This window comes from Oncorhynchus kisutch, linkage group LG23, assembly GCF_002021735.2.
Source record: "Oncorhynchus kisutch isolate 150728-3 linkage group LG23, Okis_V2, whole genome shotgun sequence".
Lineage (NCBI taxonomy): Eukaryota > Metazoa > Chordata > Actinopteri > Salmoniformes > Salmonidae > Oncorhynchus > Oncorhynchus kisutch.
In genome coordinates, this window is record NC_034196.2 from 12,484,877 (window position 1) to 12,504,674 (window position 19,798).

At 43.5% G+C, this 19,798-nt stretch overlaps 1 protein-coding gene across 2 annotated transcripts in view; it reads left to right on the forward strand.

The window, feature by feature from the left end:
* Positions 1-10,384, forward strand: part of LOC109868457 (protein FAM222A) — a 39,937-nt gene extending 29,553 nt beyond the window's left edge. For both annotated transcript variants that reach the window (XM_020458038.2, XM_020458039.2), the window contains exon 3: positions 8,876-10,384. In XM_020458038.2, coding sequence (XP_020313627.1) covers positions 8,876-10,263 — 1,388 coding nt within the window. In that variant the 3' untranslated portion in view covers positions 10,264-10,384. The remainder of the gene's footprint in view (positions 1-8,875) is intronic.
* Positions 10,385-19,798: the final 9,414 nt, after the last annotated feature.

Consider the following 19,798-nt stretch of genomic DNA (forward strand, 5'->3'; position numbering starts at 1 on the left):
GTGTGGGGTATGTTGAGGAGATTTTTTACATTCAGCATCACTATGTCAAGGAAAATATATTATTATTTCTAACAAATACAGTACCAGTCAAAAGTTTGGATACCTATTCAATCAAGGGTTTTTGTTTAGTTTGACTATTTTCTACATTGTAGAATAATAGTGGAGACAACAAACTATGAAATAACACATATGGAATCATGTAATAACCAAAACATATTTGTGATTCTTCCAAGTAGCCACCCTTTGACTTGACAGCTTTGCACACTCTTGGCATTCTCTCAACCAGCTTCATGAGGTAGTCACCTGGAATGCTTTTCCAACAGTCTTTAAGGAGTTCCCACATATGCTGAGCACTTGTTGGCTGCTTTTCCTTTACTCTGCGGTCCAACTCATCCCGAACCATCTCAATTGGGTTGGGGTCGGGTGATTGTGGAGGCCAGGTCATCTGATGCAGCACTCCATAACTCTCTTTCTTGATCAAATGGCCCTTACACAGCCTGGAGGTGTGTTGGGTCGTTGTCCTGTTAAAAAAAAGATAGTCCAACTTACTGCAAACCAGATGGGATGGCATATCGCTGCAGAATGCTGTGGTAGCCATGCTGGTTAAGTGTGCCTTGAATTCTAAATAAATCACTGACAGTGTCACCAGCAAAGCACCATCACACCACCTCCTCCATGCTTCATGGTGGGAACCACACATGCGGAGATCATCCTTTCACCTACTCTGCGTTTCACAAAGACATGCGGTTGGAACCAAAAATCTCAAATTTGGACTCATCAGACCAAAGGACAGATTTTCACCAGTCTAATGTTGCTCTAATTGCTCATGTTTCTTGGCCCAAACAAGTCTCTTTTTCTTATTGGTGCCCTTTAGTAGTGGTTTCTTTGCAGCAATTTGACCATGAAGGCCTGATTCACGCAACAGTTGATATTGAGATGTGTCTTTTACTTGAACTCTGGGACGCATTTATTTGGGCTGCAATTTCTGAGGCTTGTAACTCTAATGAACTTATCCTCTGCAGCAGAGGTAACTCTGGGTCTTCCTTTTCTGTGGCGGTCCTCATGAGAGCCAGTTTCATCGTAGTGCTTGATGGTTTTTGCGACTGCACTTGAAGAAACTTTCAAAGTTCTTGAAATGTTCCTGTTTGACTGGTCTTCGTGTCTTAAGGTAATGATGGACTGTCGTTTCTCTTTGCTTATTTAACCTGTTCTTGCCATAATATGGACTTGGTCTTTTACCAAATAGGGCTATCTTTTATATACCCCCCCTACCTTGTCACAACACAACTGATTGGCTCAAACACATTAAGAAGGAAAGAAATTCCACACCTGTTAATTGAAATGCATTCCAGCTAGTTGAGAGAATGCCAAGAGTATGCAAGAGTGTGTCATCGAGGCAAAGGTTGGCTACTTTGAAGAATCTCAAATATAAAATATATTTACATTTGTTTAACATTTTTGGGGGTTGCTACATATGTGTTGATACATGATTCCTATCTTTACTGTATGCCTTCATTCAGACTTCTCTGCTCAATATCACTTACCCTTATTTATGGAACAGGGCTTTCGTTCTGTTGTGCCAATTCGTAAGCAAGATTTCTGCATTTGAGGCTACTAAGGGGGCTAGACCCCCTGCTTGTTTTACGGGGCATGATGATGTCTGCTCTGTAACAATAAAAATTCACTGTTTTGAGTTCATTTGCATGACACACAAAAATACTATGCATATTATACATAAAACTGACAATGTCATCCATTATTTGTATTGGGTATGGTGGCCATTGGCTCAACTTATCCTAAGGCAAACATTTAGACTATTATCCCACACAGCTTCAAGAATGCACTTTCATGCTAGGTTTAGGACCTCATATTGTAGCTTATAGAGACCCCAACTGATGTATAAAACGATCTACTTTGGGTTTAGATACAAGCATCATGAAACCTATAACACATAAAATTCATTTGACTTTGTGAAAATCTGTTTACCACTTTTCCCCATGTCTTCCTTCATAGTCTCCACGAAATGACCTCTTCCTAAATATTTGGTCACATGAATCATTGTGTGTATTGTTTCCTACAATCAAAGGGTGGCTCAACTAACCCTTTGGCTCAACTTACCCCGCTCTCCCCTATGTAACACAAGCTAGAGATGACCTCATTCCCTAACCAATTGAGGATCTTCCTTTTGAACTTGGATCAAAGAAAATGCTTGCTCAAGCACATGTGTTAATCAGTTGATAAGTGATTGCAAGCCATGTTATCCATGTCATAAACAGAGGTTTCAAAAGACCGTGTTTATTATTCCCACTGCCAGTGCACATTATTATCACATTTAATGAGAGTATATGTTGTGGCAGTTGTCGGCTGATGAAACCAGCACAGGGCATTCTGAGTTTACGTGTCATATTTCCATGATCCAATTCAGAGATAATGTTTAATCACTGTGTTTTATACTGCTCTGTCAGACTTCTGTGGGAGTTTATGACATAAATTTATGGGAAACCGCATATCACGCTGTGCCTATCCCCACATAGCTAGCGTAATAACATATTCCATTTTTTATTAGTGATATAAATTGGCTATGGAAAATGCATAAATAGTCTGAGTGATTAACCTCTTGGCTGATGAGTAATTGTGTGGAGACTTTCAGACTAAATGCAAGCTGATGGATTTGTAATGTATATTGTATTTCTCTAGCTTCACTTCCCAGATTTGGGCCATGAAAACAAATCCTGTGTATCCCTCAGCTTTCCTTCACATTGAAACCTTCCACTAATGCTCTCTGGGAGACTAGCAGTCTCATATCCCCATGTCCCTCGTCTCTCTCCCGGGGTGAAACACCCCTTTTTGTCTCTCATTATTAAATATTAATTGGGAATCAGTAGAGCACTTGTCTGCTAAATGCTGGAACAGAAGGACCTAGTTTGCCTCAGGCAGAACCACGGGCGCCTTTCACATCCTGTTTACCTGCAGGAATCATTCCTCCCTCCCGGAGGTGTGTGTGTGTGTGTGTCAGTGGCGTACTACAGCTAATTTCCTACAATTCTACACATTTTGCAATGAGGCTGAGAAGATGTTAGTTTTACAGCTTTTCTTTGTCACTGCTTCTGACGTGTTCATATGCTATCGGGGGGGGGGTGCGTCTGTGTGGAGCAGCATCCACCCCCCCCCTTCCCTCCAGCACTAACCTGACATTTCAAGCACATCCATATGAAACAAACTGCTCTACTGATTGGAGCCTGCTGGTTGGACTTGATTAGACCCAGAATAGTTCTCTAAAAGGTTTTTGAGTTGATGTTTTTCCCATTGGGATTCTGTGTTGAAAGAGTGGTTTTCACACAGATTTTTGTTGAAAAGCTTTCGCAGAGGATTGAGGTTGCAGGTTTAGACATCCATTAGAATGGTTTGTCGGTCTGTGGTTTGGTTTCACAGAGGAATCCCTGACAATGACAACCCATCTCTTAAATATGAGGAAGTGTGTATGTGTGACTGAGTGCGACGGTTTATGTGATGAAAGTTAATGAGCGCTCTGCTCTACTCTGCTCTTGGCCTGAACGGCAGATCAGAGCCGGGAATGCTTTTTCCCACGCTGCCGGCCTATCTTTACGGAGGGCTCTTTTAGAGCGGCGCACTGCTTTCCCCGGGGCTGCTGAGCAGAGTGGCACAGAGACAAATGGGGAGTGACACTCGCGTAAAGAGTTACCCGCCTGTGTCTCTTCAAGCACAAATAACTAAGTGTTCACCACTGAGGTTATTCTGTTCCACGACCAACACCCCTCATGAAGAGATTACAGAGAGCGAGAGAGAGAAAGCGAGGGATGGGATGTTAATGGGTTGAATGAGTGCAGTTTCTCTTCATGTGTGTATGAGAGCGGGCGGCCTTATGTCCCACCCGGGACGAAGAGGACTAACTAATGAGAGCGAGGGAGCGGTAGACTGAATGGATTGCTAGGCTCTGTGTGTGTGTGTGTGTGTGTGTGTGTGTGTGTGTGTGTATCAGTGCTTTGTCTTTCTCTCGTTCTGTGTCTTGGGGCTGATGAGCCTCTGGTTTGCCAGGGTCAGGAGCTCAGGAATAGTAACCTCGGTGGAGTTGAGTATGTAGGTCTGCACACTGAGGACTGGAACACAGGGGCTCTGTCCAGCCTCTCTACTCTCACTCCGGATCTATGTGAGGAGGCCTCCGCCTCGACCCAGCTAACCTCCTCAGACTCCATTAATATTAATGCATGTTAATATGGATACAGAGGTGAAGAGCGCTGCAGGCGCTGCATCTCAATACCTCTGCTTTATAAGGGCACCGACCTGTGCACAGCTAGACACCATTCAGATGTTCTACCGTAAGATCCAGACGGCGCCCGAGATCCCCACTCCCCTCATGGATATTGAATGCATGCATGAGGTTTCTGACTTCATTTTCATTCACAGCAGTTACTGTATGCCTCGGTCAAATTGAAAGGAAAGTAAAGTAACCATGTGGAGCTGTATGGTGTACTGTACTGTATTGTATTGTACTGTATTGTGTGGGACGTGAGGCAGGTCCAGATAGTCGATACGAAGCGTCCTTGCACTGCCTGAGCAGCAGGGGGGGGTAGTCAATTACAGTGCCTTGGTGCTAGGAGCTGAATGGAGTCAGGGTCAATTAATTACATGGGCCCTAATGAGTGGGCTTATTAGGGCCAACTGTGCTCGTACCAGAGGTTGTCATGGCAACGCAGTGGCCTAGGTTTTTAATGTGTTAATCAGCCTAGTTGTCAAGGAGAGTCTGTGGTTGTGTAGGGCAGGTAGGTACGGTTAGTGTATAGTGGTGTTGATATTATTAATGTTTGGATCGCTGGTGTGTAACACGATGTTTGGCAATGTGTGTGTGTGTGTGTGTGTGTGTGTGTGTGTGTGTGTGTGTTTGTTTGTTGGTGATTTCTGAGAACTGCACTAATTAACCTCCGTGAGTGCTGCTGTGTGGCGCGTCCCCAGTGAGGATTATTCATTAATCATGTTTATCAAACAAACATTTTAATCTTACAGGCATTTAACACCAAATACCTTTCGCACAACCTAGACTTTTGGGCTTCATGCCCTGTTTTTCAAATTTGTCTGCTAAGGATCTTTTTGTGATGGTTGCACAAGGACAATCACCAAGCATAGGACTACATTACTGGTTTTCGTGATCATTGTAATGGAGGGAGATGTAAAGGTCATTTTGTTCGGTTCCTTCTGTTGGTCTTGGTGTTTTGTGAGAACCAGAAGAGCAGCAGTTGTTTTCTGTGGAACTGGAAATTCAATGAGCCACTCCAACTGCAGTTTTTAGCCCTGGCTCAGGGGCTTGTTTTGCCTGTTAATCAGTGATTAACTCAAACCGCTCCAAAACAACGAGGTCTCCACTCTGATCTGTGGGCTATTGCATTAAGCTTGACCATGGGAAAAAAGATTAGCCAGCTTCCCGCGACTGAAAGCGTGGTGTGGGATTGTACGGAGGTGGATTCAGTGCAGGGTTTACGGAAGACTGTGGTATGGTGAAGAGTACATAACGCTGTACAGCATCTCCCCAATCTATTTCTCATTGACAGTTTTTATGTTTGACATATTGTAAACCTTTAACTATTATGCCTATTTACATTCATGCATGGAAATGTGTACACACACAACTCCTCACATACAGATACACGAGATCAGGCTGCTGAAAATTGTTCATTTGATTTCCAGAATGTGCCTGTGGTTAATTCTGGATGGAGAAATTCTAGAGGAACTAGAGGAATCGACTCTGACATCAGACTAGACTGTAGCTCGCTCTCTGGCATAGCTTCTCTTCAGATCCTAAACACTGAGTTCACACTGAGGCAGTTCCTGGTGCACAGCAGCACAGCAATCCACATAATTCCAGGTTTCCACTTTCATTTGAAACACCCGAACTGCTGTGATATGCCATTCGTGCCACTGCCAATGGTATTCAATTGATTAGTGACTTTAATATTTGAGCGGGTGAGTTTCAAACCAGCCGAGGCCTGTGTGTTGCCACATGAGCCCGTTACTGTGGTGGCATGGCCGCACTGCGTCTTTGTGCCGCTGACAGGGCTGTAAATCTGTGGATTTATGGAGCGAGACGGCCTTTGAAGATGAGTTAGCATTCCGAGTGTTTTTTTGAAGTGTTTACGGAAAGCCAAGCCAATCTGGAGGGATCAGGGCGAAACATTGACTCCATACCAAACAAGGATGGCACCAACGGCACTCCGTGATTGGTTTCACAATATTTATCTCGCTGTGGTAATTGGGCGCGAGAGATGATTCGGAGCAGAATAGATCGCTCTTTGCGTGGTAAAGTACTTCTGATTGATGCTGGTGTGTTGCGATGGAAGATGCCGATGATGCCTTGAAGTGGGTTTCTGTAATTAACCAATAAGTCCTGTATATATGTTCCATAAAGCGGTGAATTGGGAGCATAAACGGTGTGCGGGGCTTCCTGTTCTTCCCAAGTATTATTTTATTAGCCCAGCACCTGCATTTTGAAGGACGTGTGTATGACCACAAACGTTTGTATATGGCCAATATACCACGGCTAAGTGCTGTTCTTCGCGTCGTGCCTGGATACAGCCCTTAGCCATGGTATATTGGCCATATGCCACAACCCCTGAGGTGCCTTATTGCCTTTTATAAACTGGTTACCAACCTAAATGGAGCAGTGAACAAGTATCTTTGCGTCATACCCGTGGTATATTTGCTGACATAGCCTACACATGGCTGAAATGCTGTTTCAGCCAGTCAGCATCCAGGACCCAAACTACTGGGTTTATAATAGATATGATATCACTGAAGTAGGTCAACTCATTAACGTAGAGTAGATTAGTGCTTTCAGGTGAGCACGAAAGCACTAATCTACTCTAGTTCTAACTGTCGAAGGGTCATGAACTCTCTCCCTGTTTTGACCAGAAGGCAGTTAAAGGCAGCTCATTCTTTATACACTCCTGGGTCCTTGTTCAGTGTGACACACAGTATCAAAACATTCTGCAACGGGGAAAAAAAGAACATCTCTGCTCATATTGGACAAGTCCAGGCAGTAACTCCCCGTTTTCAAAAAGTATTCTCCTTACTGAATTAGTTTTTCACCTTTTAATGAGAGACTTGATGCTCATGCAGGATCACAGGGTTGTTTCGACGTCTAGAGGTTGAGTAGGCATCTGTTTTAACACTCCCAGATGTCCTTGTTTTCTTTACCACTGGTGTATAGTGATACATAAATAACTAGTGTTTCTCTCTGTTGTATTTCTCTGTGGAATTCACTCCGGCTGCTGCTGGCACTGCTGCGGTGCTGTTCTGTTCTGTTCCCTTGGCTCCACTGGGAGATGCTTGGGTGGATAAAACACTCCACCTCTCCTCTTTCCTCCATTTTAAACACCCAATTGTATTTCCTTTTATGAGATGGATCTTGTAGATTGAATCATTTTCACAGTTGGAGGCTCATTGTGGGCCTGAAATGAAATTAACTCTCCAATCAATTCCGAACGGGCACAACAAGTGAGTTCTCCCTTGCACGGCTGAAGTGCCTCTTCAAATGGGTTTTGTTATTGAAAACGAAATGAAGTGTTTTGTTTTTCACGCTCCCTTTGTCGCCTCTCTCTCTGCCTTGTTCTGTGTGCTGTGGCAGTGATTTTCGCTGACGATAGAGTAGGTTAATTTCAGCACTTTTGGTTTTCATGTCAGGAATTCCATAAGTGTCGTTCAGAGGGGCGGTGGTAATTTCTGTCAGGTGATTTATTGCTTTTAAATGGAGCGCCTTTTGCGCGTCTCCTTTGTCGCTGTGAGCTAAGCAGCCATGAAATTGCCTGAATAATGGCGTTTTAAATCCAATCTTGGTTTGTCCCCTCAGCGTTCCCGTAGACCATTCAATAGCCTTCCCTGTGGAGATTGCTCTTTCTCAGTGTGTCCTGACTTCTCAGTTTAAGCTCCAGGCTTTTACATCGCAGGTAATACAGGTCTGTAAGAGGCTAGCTGAATTTTTACTTTACAGGTAGGCAGCCTTGGAAGATTTGAAAGCGATCGTCATCTTAAAGTCACATTAGAGATGGTTGGATATAGGGCTACATGGTAGAACGAGTGTTTCTTTTCAATCAGTGAAATTAGAAGATGTAATTACAAGGAATAAAAACATGATTCTCCTCATTTTTTTTCAAGGATATTGGCTGTCAGACTGTATGAGAAACCACAACAGCTTTACATTTCTGTGGCCAACAATATAAGCACATGAGCACAGCTGTAATTTCTTCACTTCCAGTCCCATCCGCTCCAGCTTTTAACTCGGGTACATCTGACGGTAGTTTCATGGCCAAATGTCACCAAATGAATCCCACTTGAGCCGCTGCGACAAAATTGGCTTTCTCTCTCTCCCCCGTTGCCTCCTGCTCCACTCCCTGATTTCCCAGGGTAATCCGATTCTGGGTTGAAATAAGTCCAAATTTAATTTGATAAAGCACTGATCAAACAGTGCCGTAGGTGTTTCCGTCCCCCAAATGAGTTTATAAGAGATGCAGATGTCGACTGTTCATCTTCCTAAAGAGAGGGGGGGGGGGGGGGTGAAACTGGAGATTGTGAAAGGGAAATGGAGGAGATATTACAATAAGTGTGTTTTTATTGGTCTATTGGTCTCAGCTCTGCTCTTTGGACATTGTGTACTCTGTTCTGACATGCTTTGCTTATTTGTATGAATATTTATCACGAGGAGTGTTTTTGCAAAACAGCTTTTGTGGAAAGGTCAATTGATTGTTTTTTATTTTAGTCCCAGCTGGCAAGTATCATCAAGCCTGCCCTTGTACTTTATAACCAAGCACATAGTGTGAGAGAACTCTTCTGGAAGTATAACCATTTCTTTGTGTGTTTTGTGTTGTAGGTGAGCTGGTCTCCATGAATGGCCCTCGGTATCCTTCCCCTGCAGAGCTGGATGCCTTTGCCCAGAAGACGGCCAGCAGCCCCCTGTCCATCAAGATCTTCCCATCCAACATCAGAGTGCCGCAGCACAAACAGCTGAACAGGACAGTCAACGGCCTGGACACCACATGCACCCAGCACTATAGTCCCTACTCAGGAGGCTACCAGGGCCTACTGGGTGTTGTAAAGGCCTCCGTCTCCGTGGTCAAAGGCGTACTGAAAAACTCTGAGGGCAAGAGGACTAAACATTCCCCCGCCCAAACTGCAGTGGCACCATACAACCTTTTCTGTAACAACAGACACGGGCAGCAGAAGAGCTACCGCATAGGCTCCTGCAAGCCTCATGACGGGCCAAATGTGTCTGTACCCTCTAATATCATTGGGGCTGTGTCAGTCATTCCCACCCCGGTAGGGCAGACTCTGGCCCCTCAGCCGGATCTGGACGTCCAAAGCCTGCTGAGGCAGATGAACAGACACACCCACAGCCAGGCCCTGCAGCATGGGGGAGGGGCCCAGCCAAGCCCTTCCCTTCAGGCTGTGGCTGCTGTAGCCTGTTCAGATTCTGGCTTTACGCTGGGAGTAGCGCCCCAGAGCAGTCTGGCATATTCGGGGGCCGTGCTGCCCACCCAGAGTGCAGACATGGCCAAGGCTGGCTACCTGGACAGAGTGGATTATAGCACATGGCAGCACAAACAACAGCAGCAGCACTATCAACAGGGGGCGCTAAGGATATACAACAATGCCCGGATGGGCAGCGGGGGAGGTGCCGTGGTCAGCCGCTCTCCAGAGACTTGTCTCCCTTTGGCCTGCTCGGCACAGCTCTCCTATAGGCCTCATCCCCTCAGTGCAGGCACTAACGGGGCAGGAGCAGGGATAGGGCAGGACCGGGTTAGCTCCTCCCCTCTGAACTGTGCTGCCATGCATGGGGAGTTCTCTGTGGGCCAGTACTTCGCACCTCCCTGGAACAGTGTTCTGGTCACTCCGGACAGCGACTGTTACAACCCTCAGGAGCTGGTGCCTGGCTCCTCTATTGTCCGGCCCAGAGACATGGGGCTCTCCCACCCTCATCCAAACCATCACCCCAACCGCCAGCTCCACCCCCACCCTCACCCCCAGGCTTATGCCACAGACCAAAGCCTGGGTCTCTGTTTTGGGATGCCCAGCACCAGCCTGTGCCACGCCTCTGTGCTGAGCAGCAGCCTGCAGTCTCTGGAGTGCCTGATCAGTGAGATCCACCCACCCTGCATTAAGGAGCGCATGCTGGGACGGGGCTATGAGGCGGTGGGGATGCCCCAGCTACTGGACCACAACCTACAGCACACCCACATTCAGCTGCCTGTGTTCCGATAAGACGGGACATATCCACACAGGGCATACAGTGCCTTCGGAAAGTATTTAGACCCCTTGACTTTTTCCACATTTTACGTTACAGCCTTATTCTAAAATAAAAAATGTTTCCAAATGTATAAAACTTTTAAAACAGAAATATCTTATTTATCTAAGTATTCAGACCCTTTGGTATGAGACACGAAATTAAGCTCAGGTGCATCCTGTTTCCATTGATCGTCCTTGATGTTTCTACAACTTGATTGTAGTATATTGTGGTAAATTCAATTGATTTGGAAAGGCACATACCTGTCTATATAAGGTTGACAGGACATGTCAGGGAAAAAAACAAGCCATGAGGTCAAAGTAATTGTCCGTAGAGTTCTGAGACAGGATTGTGTCGAGGGAAGGGTACCAAAAAATGCTTACAGCATTGAAGGTCCAAGACCACAGTGGCCTCCTTTGTTCTTAAATGGAAGAAGTCTGGAACCAACAAGACTCTTCCTAGAGCTGGCCGCCTGGCCAAACTGAGCAATCGGGGGAGAAGAGCCTTGATCATGGAGGTGACCAAGAACCCGAGGGCCCCTCTGACAGAGCTCTAGAGTTCTTCTGTGGAGATGGGAAAACTTCCAGAAGGACAATCATCTCTGCAGCACTCCACCAATCAGGCCTTTATGGTAGATTGGTTAGACGGAAGCCACTCCTCGGTAAAAGGTACATGGACAGCCAGCTTGTAGTTTACCAAAATACACCTAAAGGACTCTCAGACCATGAAAAACAAGATTCTCTGGTCTGATGAAACCAAGATTGAACTCTTGAATTCCAAGTGTCACGTTTGGAGGAAACCTGGCCCTATCCCTATAGTGAAGCATTGTGGTGGCAGCATCATGCGGTGGGGATGTTTTTCAGTGGCAGGGACTGGGAGGCTGGACAGGAAAGAGGGAAATATGAACGGAGCAAAGTACAGAGAGATCCTTGATGAAAACCTGCTCCAGAGCACACAGCCAAGACAATGCAGGAGTGGCTTCAGGACAAGTCTTTGAATGTCCATGAGTGGCCCAGCCAGAGCCCGGACTTGAACCCGATCGAACATCTCTGGAGAGACCTGAAAATAGCTGTGCAGCGACGCTCCCCATCCAACCTGACAGAGCTTCTGCAGAGAAGAATGGGAGAAACTCCCCAAATACAGGTGTGCCAAGCTTTTAGCGTCATACCCAAGAAGACTCAAAGCTGTAATCGCTGCCAAAGGATGTGTGTCCAATGTGTCGGAGAAACACTGTACACCTGGCGACTGTGTCAGAGTGCATGCGCCCGTCCCGCCACAGGAGTTGTGAGAGCTCGATTGGACAAGGACATCCCTTCCTGCCAAACCCTCCCCTAACCCAGATGACGCTGGGCTAATTGTGCGTTGCCTCATGGGTCTCCCGGTCTCGGCCGGCCGAGACAACCCTGTATCGAACCAGGATCTGTAGTAACGCAGCTAGCACAGCAATGCAGTGCCATAGACCGCTGCGCCAGTCGGGAGGCCCATTTGCTAAACATTATAAAGAGCTGTTTTTGCTTTGTCATTATGGGGTATTGTGTGTAGCTTGATGAGGGGGGAAACAACAATTTAATACATTTTAGAATAAGGCTGTAACAACAATGTGGAAAAAGTCAAGGGGTCTGAATACTTTCTGAAAGCACTGTTTACTGTATAACAGGAAATATACTGTATAACAGGAACTCTATGGATGCAGCGTTTCATTTTGAAGCGACCACCTCAGAATGAGAAATGTACAGTACCTTTTTATTTAGTGTGTATGTGTGGGTTGTATTGGTAGAGGGCTATGTGGTTTGGATGTGACCAAGTGTTTTAAACCTTTAAAGGGTAATGATAATCATGACCTAAAGGGTCATCTCATTTGACATCTTAATGTTTTCATTTCGGATGGTTTGTTATCCAATCATATCAGTTCACATCTTCTGGAAGTTCCTCAGAAGATTCCAGTGCTGTGCACTATGTCAGAATGGTGTTTTGGGGCTTATTTTTCCATCTATCCATTGTTTAATTTTTAAACCATTTCAAAATGTTGTAAATTCAAGTAGGGGGAAAAGGTGACGTGCAGGCAATCCTCCTATTGCCTTTTTACAAAGTGCCAAACTGGAACATTTTATACATAGGGGATACAAAGGCACAGCTCCAGGGCTCAAGACTGTCATGCTTTAACCCTTAACACTTAATTGACCAATAAAGGTCACTGATTATAATGCACTGCTGTAAGAATGGAAAAGAATAGGTTAGACATGGGGAAAGGTGTTTGGGATCTGTTATTTTCAAATAAACACTTGAATATTTTTGGTTGTTTGTATTTTTGTTTGGCATAACCTGTGTTGGCTGCTAATGGAGCATAATGTATTTTATATAATGATTGACCTTGTTTTTGTAAATTTTTTGTCTGATCTTTGATTGATTACTGACTGTCTGTTACCAGGCTGTTGCTAGGCTGCATGTCACAGGCCAGATATCTGCAAGCCATCACCGTTAATGTTTGATCATTTAATTTATTGGCAGATAATTATGTTTTACCCAAAACAACACAGACTGAGGACAGGATGTGCCATTTTGATTATCTAATTTGTTCAGATCTTGCTATTTTCTTAGCTTTTGTTGACATTCATCATTCATCCTTTAGGTCTGAAATACTACCTTAATCATCAGGAGTCCCTCAGAGTTTCCCGGTGACAGGAGAACTGTGAAAGTATGACTATCAAATTCCATGGAAGACCATTTGATTTACAAATTAGTCGAGTTCACTGGATAGGTGTCCTGTTTTCACAATCACTGGAGAACAGGCATTCCTTATACAGTCACTGCTTGTCTGTCAAGGTTTTCTTTCTAAAGATATGTATTTATTTGATGGCCTGAGAAGTATGGCTATATAAAGAATCTTTATCAGCACTGTCTAAGATAATTGCTTTTTATTTTCTTCAACCAGTTAGGATTTATGTTGGTGAACAACATAAGTAACTGACTCAATGACTATGAAGTGCAATTATAATATTGAACAGTGAGGCCTCGACAAACATGTTGAAATTACAACATTTACATGAGTACATGTACGACCCCAGACTCCCATACCCAATCCCCTATTCTTAATTAAGATTGTCAAATAAAACATCTAAACCCAGCACTTTGTTTCAGTTGTTTTTTGGTGCACAAGTTGAAGTACTGCAGGCAAAGGAGGCGGTTTGACTCAACTGCGTTCAGATAAAGTACAATTGCAAGTGAGAAAGTTCATTAGAGAGTAAAAGAAGTTTAAGTTCTTCTCTGAAGTGAAATATTTAAATTTTATTATGCCATGGTGTGTATTATATATATATATATATATATATAAAATGCGAAAGAAAATTGCGGAGTGCGGAACGTAGAAAGACCCAACACAAACATTGTTTCACTAGCCTATTTGACTCCTCTAAATATTATCTAGGCTTAGTACAGTGACCTAAGTATCAAAGGCTAATCTGGTTTCAGTATGACCCAACTGCTAACAACTCAATCAACCCAGCTCACATTTCTAAGTACACGTACTAGATCTCAATGTCGATCTAGTACATGTAAGCGCATCAGGTGCTGCCAATTAAGGTGATCGTCAGTCAGAGTGCCAGCTTGTAGAGCCATGAGGCTGCTGGTTTGTTGAGGGCTTTCCTTTTGGTTTTGAGTCTTTAGTTTGGACATGCCTTTTTTTTTTTTACCTATTTACCAAATAATAATCTGCTTGGACTGGCCGACCAAAAGGTCAAGAAGGAGCTGACCCTGGACCAACACCTCAGCGCAAACGCTTACGTCACACATTAATTCAGGTTACAGGCCATGTAGCTAGGCCTTAGGCATAATGAGTGCAGCAAAATCAGCGGGCTAGTTATTGGTTTTGTAACACTAGGCTTTGGAGAAAGGGGGAGTATACTACATATTGTAAGTGGTTGGACTGTTAATGGCCACTGAGGTTCTGTCACTAAGTGTGAACCCATAAAAAAATTATAGGTTAAAAAGTTTTCTAAACGGCACATCGATTACATGATTATCGCATCATTGTCTAAGGATTTACTATGGATTGGGGAAATGGGATACTTTTTTGTTCATTTTGGAAGGGGGGATTCTATTCTCTTCTGTGGCTATTATTACAGTAGCCGCAATGGCTGGAAAAGCTTGAGGTAGCTTGGAGCTAGTGCAACCTTAAAAGAGTCATATACAGTACCAGTCAAAAGTTTGGACATACCTACTCATTCAAGGGTTTTTCTTAATTTTTGAAAACTATTTTCTACATTGTAGAATAATAGTGAAGACAAACTATGAAATAACACACATGGAATCATGTAGTAACCAAAGTGTTCAATCAAAATGTTTTACAGTGGGGCAAAAAAGTATTTAGTCAGCCACCAATTGTGCAAGTTCTCCCACTTAAAAAGATGAGAGGCCTGTAATTTTCATCATAGGTACACTTCAACTATGACAGACAAAATGAGGGGGAAAAATGTCAGAAAATCACATTGTAGGATTTTTTATGAATTTATTTGCAAATTATGGTGGAAAATAAGTATTTGGTCAATAACAAAAGTTTCTCAATACTTTGCCATTGCCAAAGGGTATATAACAGAGGTCAAATGTTTTCTGTAAGTCTTCACAAAGTTTTCACACACTGTTGCTGGTATTTTGGCCCATTCCTCCATGCAGATCTCCTCTTGAGCAGTGATGTTTTGGGGATGTTGCTGGGCAACACGGACTTTCAACTCCCTCCAAAGATTTTCTATGGGGTTGAGATCTGGCGACTGGCTAGGCCACTCCAGGACCTTGAAATGCTTCTTACGAAGCCACTCCATTGCCCGGGCAGTGTGTTTGGGATCATTGTCATGTTGAAAGACCCAGCCACGTTTCATCTTCAATGCCCTTGCTGGTGGAAGGAGGTTTTCACTCAAAATCTCACGATACATGGCCCCATTCATTACTTCCTTTACACGGATCAGTCGTCCTGGTCCCTTTGCAGAAAAACTGCCCCAAAGCATGATGTTTCCACCCCCATGCTTCACAGTAGATATGGTGTTCTTTGGATGCAACTCAGCATTCTTTGTCCTCCAAACACGACGAGTTGAGTTTTTACCAAAAAGTTATATTTTGGTTTCATCTGACCATATGACATTCTCCCAATCTTCTTCTGGATCATCCAAATGCTCTCTAGCAAACTTCAGACGGGCCTGGACATGTACTGGCTTAAGCAGGGGGACACGTCTGGCACTGCAGGATTTAAGTCCCTGGCGGCGTAGTGTGTTACTGATGGTAGGCTTTGTTACTTTGGTCCCAGCTCTCTGCAGGTCATTCACTAGGTCACCGTTCTTGTGATCATTTTGACCCCACGGGGTGAGATCTTGCGTGGAGCCCCAGATCGAGGGAGATTATCAGTGGTCTTGTATGTCTTCCATTTCCTAATAATTGCTCCCACAGTTGATTTATTTCAAACCAAGCTGCTTACCTATTGCAGATTCAGTCTTCCCAGCCTGGTGCAGGTCTACAATTTTGTTTCTGGTGTCCTTTGACAGCTCTTTGGTTTTGGCCATAGTGGAGTTCGGAGTGTGACTGTTTGAGGTTGTGGACAGGTGTCTTTTATACTGATAAGTTCAAACAGGTGCCATTAATACAGGTAACGAGTGGCGGACAGAGGAGCCTCTTAAAGAAGAAGTTACAGGTCTGTGAGAGCCAGAAATCTTGCTTGTTTGTAGGTGACCAAATACTTATTTTCCACCATAATTTGCAAATAAATTCATAAAAAATCCTACAATGTGATTTTCTGACATTTTTCCCCCTCATTTTGTCTGTCATAGTTGAAGTGTACCTATGATGAAAATTACAGGCCTCTCATCTTTTTAAGTGGGAGAACTTGCACAATTGGTGGCTGACTAAATACTTTTTTGCCCCACTGTATATTTGACATTCTTCAAAGTAGCCGCCCTTTTCTTTGAAACTTTGCACTCTCTTGGCATTCTCTCAACCAGCTTCATGAGGAATGCTTTTCCAACAGTCTTGAAGGACTTCCCACATATGCTGAGCACTTTTCCTTCACTCTGCAGGCCAACTCATCTCAATCCGTCTCTATTGGATTGAGCTCGGGTGGTTGTGGAGGCCAGGACATTGATGCAGCACTCCATCACTTTCTTTCTTGGTCAATGTTACGAATCCCTTTTGGCCCGACAGTCTAGGGGGGATGATAGTGAGACTCGTAACATAACTCATGCAAATTATAATTGTGACAAAGTAAAAGTGAGAACGAAATAACCACGACTACTGAAATCTACCGTCAAACTCAGGGTTTATTAATAAACACACGGTAATGGGGGGAGCAGGAAAAGGGGCTGAGCTGGACCCAAGGAAAGAAACAATAAGTATTCAAAAACACCCCTAAGCTAGACTAGCCTACTTTAACAACAGCTAACTAACTAACCAAAAATACAGTGGGTGGTCCGCCCAGTTCTAACTAGTGTATTTAACAAAGTCTACCTACGGGTAGTGTATGCCCATGGGCGACTTGTCTTGGTTTCCCCTTTTCCCACCAGCAATCAAACACCATAACCAAAACAATACTCACAGGTGATGACAAAGTGCTATGGAGGTGCTCAAACAAAAGAGAGGTTAATACACAACGAGAGAGTGAAACACAGAGACCTACAGACATGGCATTTACAGAGAGATTGAGCTCTAGAGCAAACAAATGATAGGGTTTTTAAACCAAGGGAAAGGAACTGTGATGGGTAGGAAACAGGAGGAGGTGTGTCTTCTGATTGATGATTGATTGTTGACTGATTGGGGAGTGATGATCTTCACCTGTGAGGGGAGAAGGAGAGAAAAGAACACAGGATACACACACACAGACACAGGATACCTGTATCCGTAACAGTCAAATAGCCATTACACAGCCTGGAGGTGTGTTTTGGGTCATTGTCCTGTTGAAAAACAAATGATAATCCCACTAAGCGCAAACCAGATGGGATGGCATATCGCAGCAGAAAGCTGTGGTAGTCATGCTAGTTAAGTGTTTCTTGAATTCTAAATAAATCACAGAGGGTGTCACCAGCAAAGCACCATCACACCACCTCCTCCATGCTTCACGTTGGGAACCATACATGCGGATATCATCCATTCACCTACTCTGCGTCTTACAAAGACACAGCGTTTAGAAGCTAAAATCTCAAATTTGGACCAGACCAAAAGACAGATTTCCACCGGTCTAATGTCCATTGCTCGTGTTTCTTGGCCCAAGCAAGTCTCTTCTTATTGGTGTTCTTTAGTATTGGTTTCTTTGCAGCAATTCGACCATGAAGGCCTGATTCACGCAGTCTTCTCTGAACAGTTGATGTTGAGATGTGTCTCTTACTTGAACTCTGTGAATCATTTATTTGGGCTGCAATCTGAGGTGCAGTTAACTCTAATGAACGTATCCTCTGCAGCTTGAAATGTTCCGGATTGACTGACCTTCATGTCTTAAAGTAATGATGGACTATCGTTTCTCTTACTTGAGCTATTCTTGCCATAATATGGACTTGGTCTTTTACCAAATAGGGCTATCTTTTATATACCCCCTTACCTTGTCACAACACAACTGATTGGCTCAAATTCCACAAATTCACTTTTAACAAGGCACACCTGTTAAATGAAATGCGTTCCAGTGGACTACCTCATGAAGCTGGTTGAGAGAATGCCAAGAGTGTGCAAAGCTGTCATCAAGGCAAAGGTTGGCTACTTTGAAGAATCTCAAATATAAAATATATTTACATTTGTTTAACACTTTTTTGGTTACTACATGATTCCATATGTGTTATTTCGTAGTTTTGATGTCTTCCCTATTATTCTACAATGTAGAAGATAGTACAAATAGAGAAAAACCCTGGAATGAGTAGGTGTGTCCAAACTTTTGACTGGTACTGTATATGGAAATACGATTCCATAGGCCTTCCCTCACTCCTCTCCCTGCAGTGTTGCATTTGTGTGTGAAAAATGCATGCTCTCCTCAGGATAAATGCGCAAGAATATATTACTTTTAATAATGTATATTATCCCATTCTTCAGAAATGGGCTAGCCAACTCTGAGCTGTTGAATATTTAGCCTGGAGCCGGAGGTTCTGTATCTTCAGCACTGGTTTTGCATCATTACCAAAATGTCAGCTCACAAAAGATCTGATGATATCAGTTAGTTTGGCCATTTTTATTAACGCAAACATCAGGAGAAGGGTTAAACGTCAGTGTAAAGAAAAACTGAAATAGGAAGAAAAGCACTTCTGCTTACACGGTGATGACCCGTTATTCAGGGCAGGTGGGGCAGAGTCTGTTTTGCTTGTTATTTTGGCATTAATACATATCAGTTTGCAAACAATGTAAATATATATATATTATTGAGTTAATAAAGCTGCATAACAAACATGGTCTCTTTTTGGTTTTCTTGAGTAAGGCAGCTCCAAAATGCAGATGTTCCAGCCTAGCTCTGTGCTTTCTGTGGCGGTGGGGCAAGCCAGCAGAAAATACGGAGCGTTGCACTGTGATTGGCTCAGTGTTCTGTCACTCATGGGGACACTATGTCACCGCCAAGTCTAAGGGTAGAGCTCGAAAATTAAATTCCCTTGAGTGCTGCCATTGTTACATTGCTAAATGTTACATTAGAAGTGTCCATCCAAGAAGGCTCAAGGTCATTGGACACAGATAAAATGATGTCAAATCACGTTATATCTACAGTAGCTTTGATCATACGGATCATACATTCAAAATATTAGCTAGAGGTCATCATCATGAATCAAGTCAACAATCTACTGGCAAATTATTTTTAATCCTTGTCATATGAAGAGAAATAATGAAGAGAAATGTTAGATAAAATGTATCGGTGCTCATCAGCCATTGGACATAAAGGCTTACACAACAAGTTGGAAATCGCAAATTCAACAATGAGTGGTTTGGAAGGAATCAGTGGCTAACTGCAAGTATTGCAAAGCAATCTTTAGACTCCTATTCAGTGGAGTGACTGTGTGTTCCCAAATCTAAGATTAAGGGTCTCTTTTCGTAGTTTAAAATTATAAACATTTAACATTGGCCATACTGTCAATGAAGCATGATTTGTGCCGCTCTCAAAACAACTATTAACTCGGAACGGTAAAATCTGACTTTAGACAGTTCAAGACAACTGGGAACTCGGGGAAAATACGTTTTGAACTTTCATCCAACTCTAAATTGTAAATCGGGAACTCTGGCCTCTTTCTAGAGCTAACACCCGAAGATCACTGACGTCATAATGATTCAACCTTTTTTCCCCCCAGGTTCCCAGTTGTCTTGAAAGCACCATAAATCCAGAGAATGCCAGACTTTAATGACAAAGTTTCACCACTTAATTTGGCCTACTGTTCTGACTTGGTGGTGCACATGTAGCCTATAACCTGTTTTTGAGAAATGTAATGATCGATTATTGTAAGAGCTTTCATTGTCTGCTTATATGTCCCCTTTATTTATCCTACAGTTCTGACTTGGTGTACAGGGAGAACACCGTAA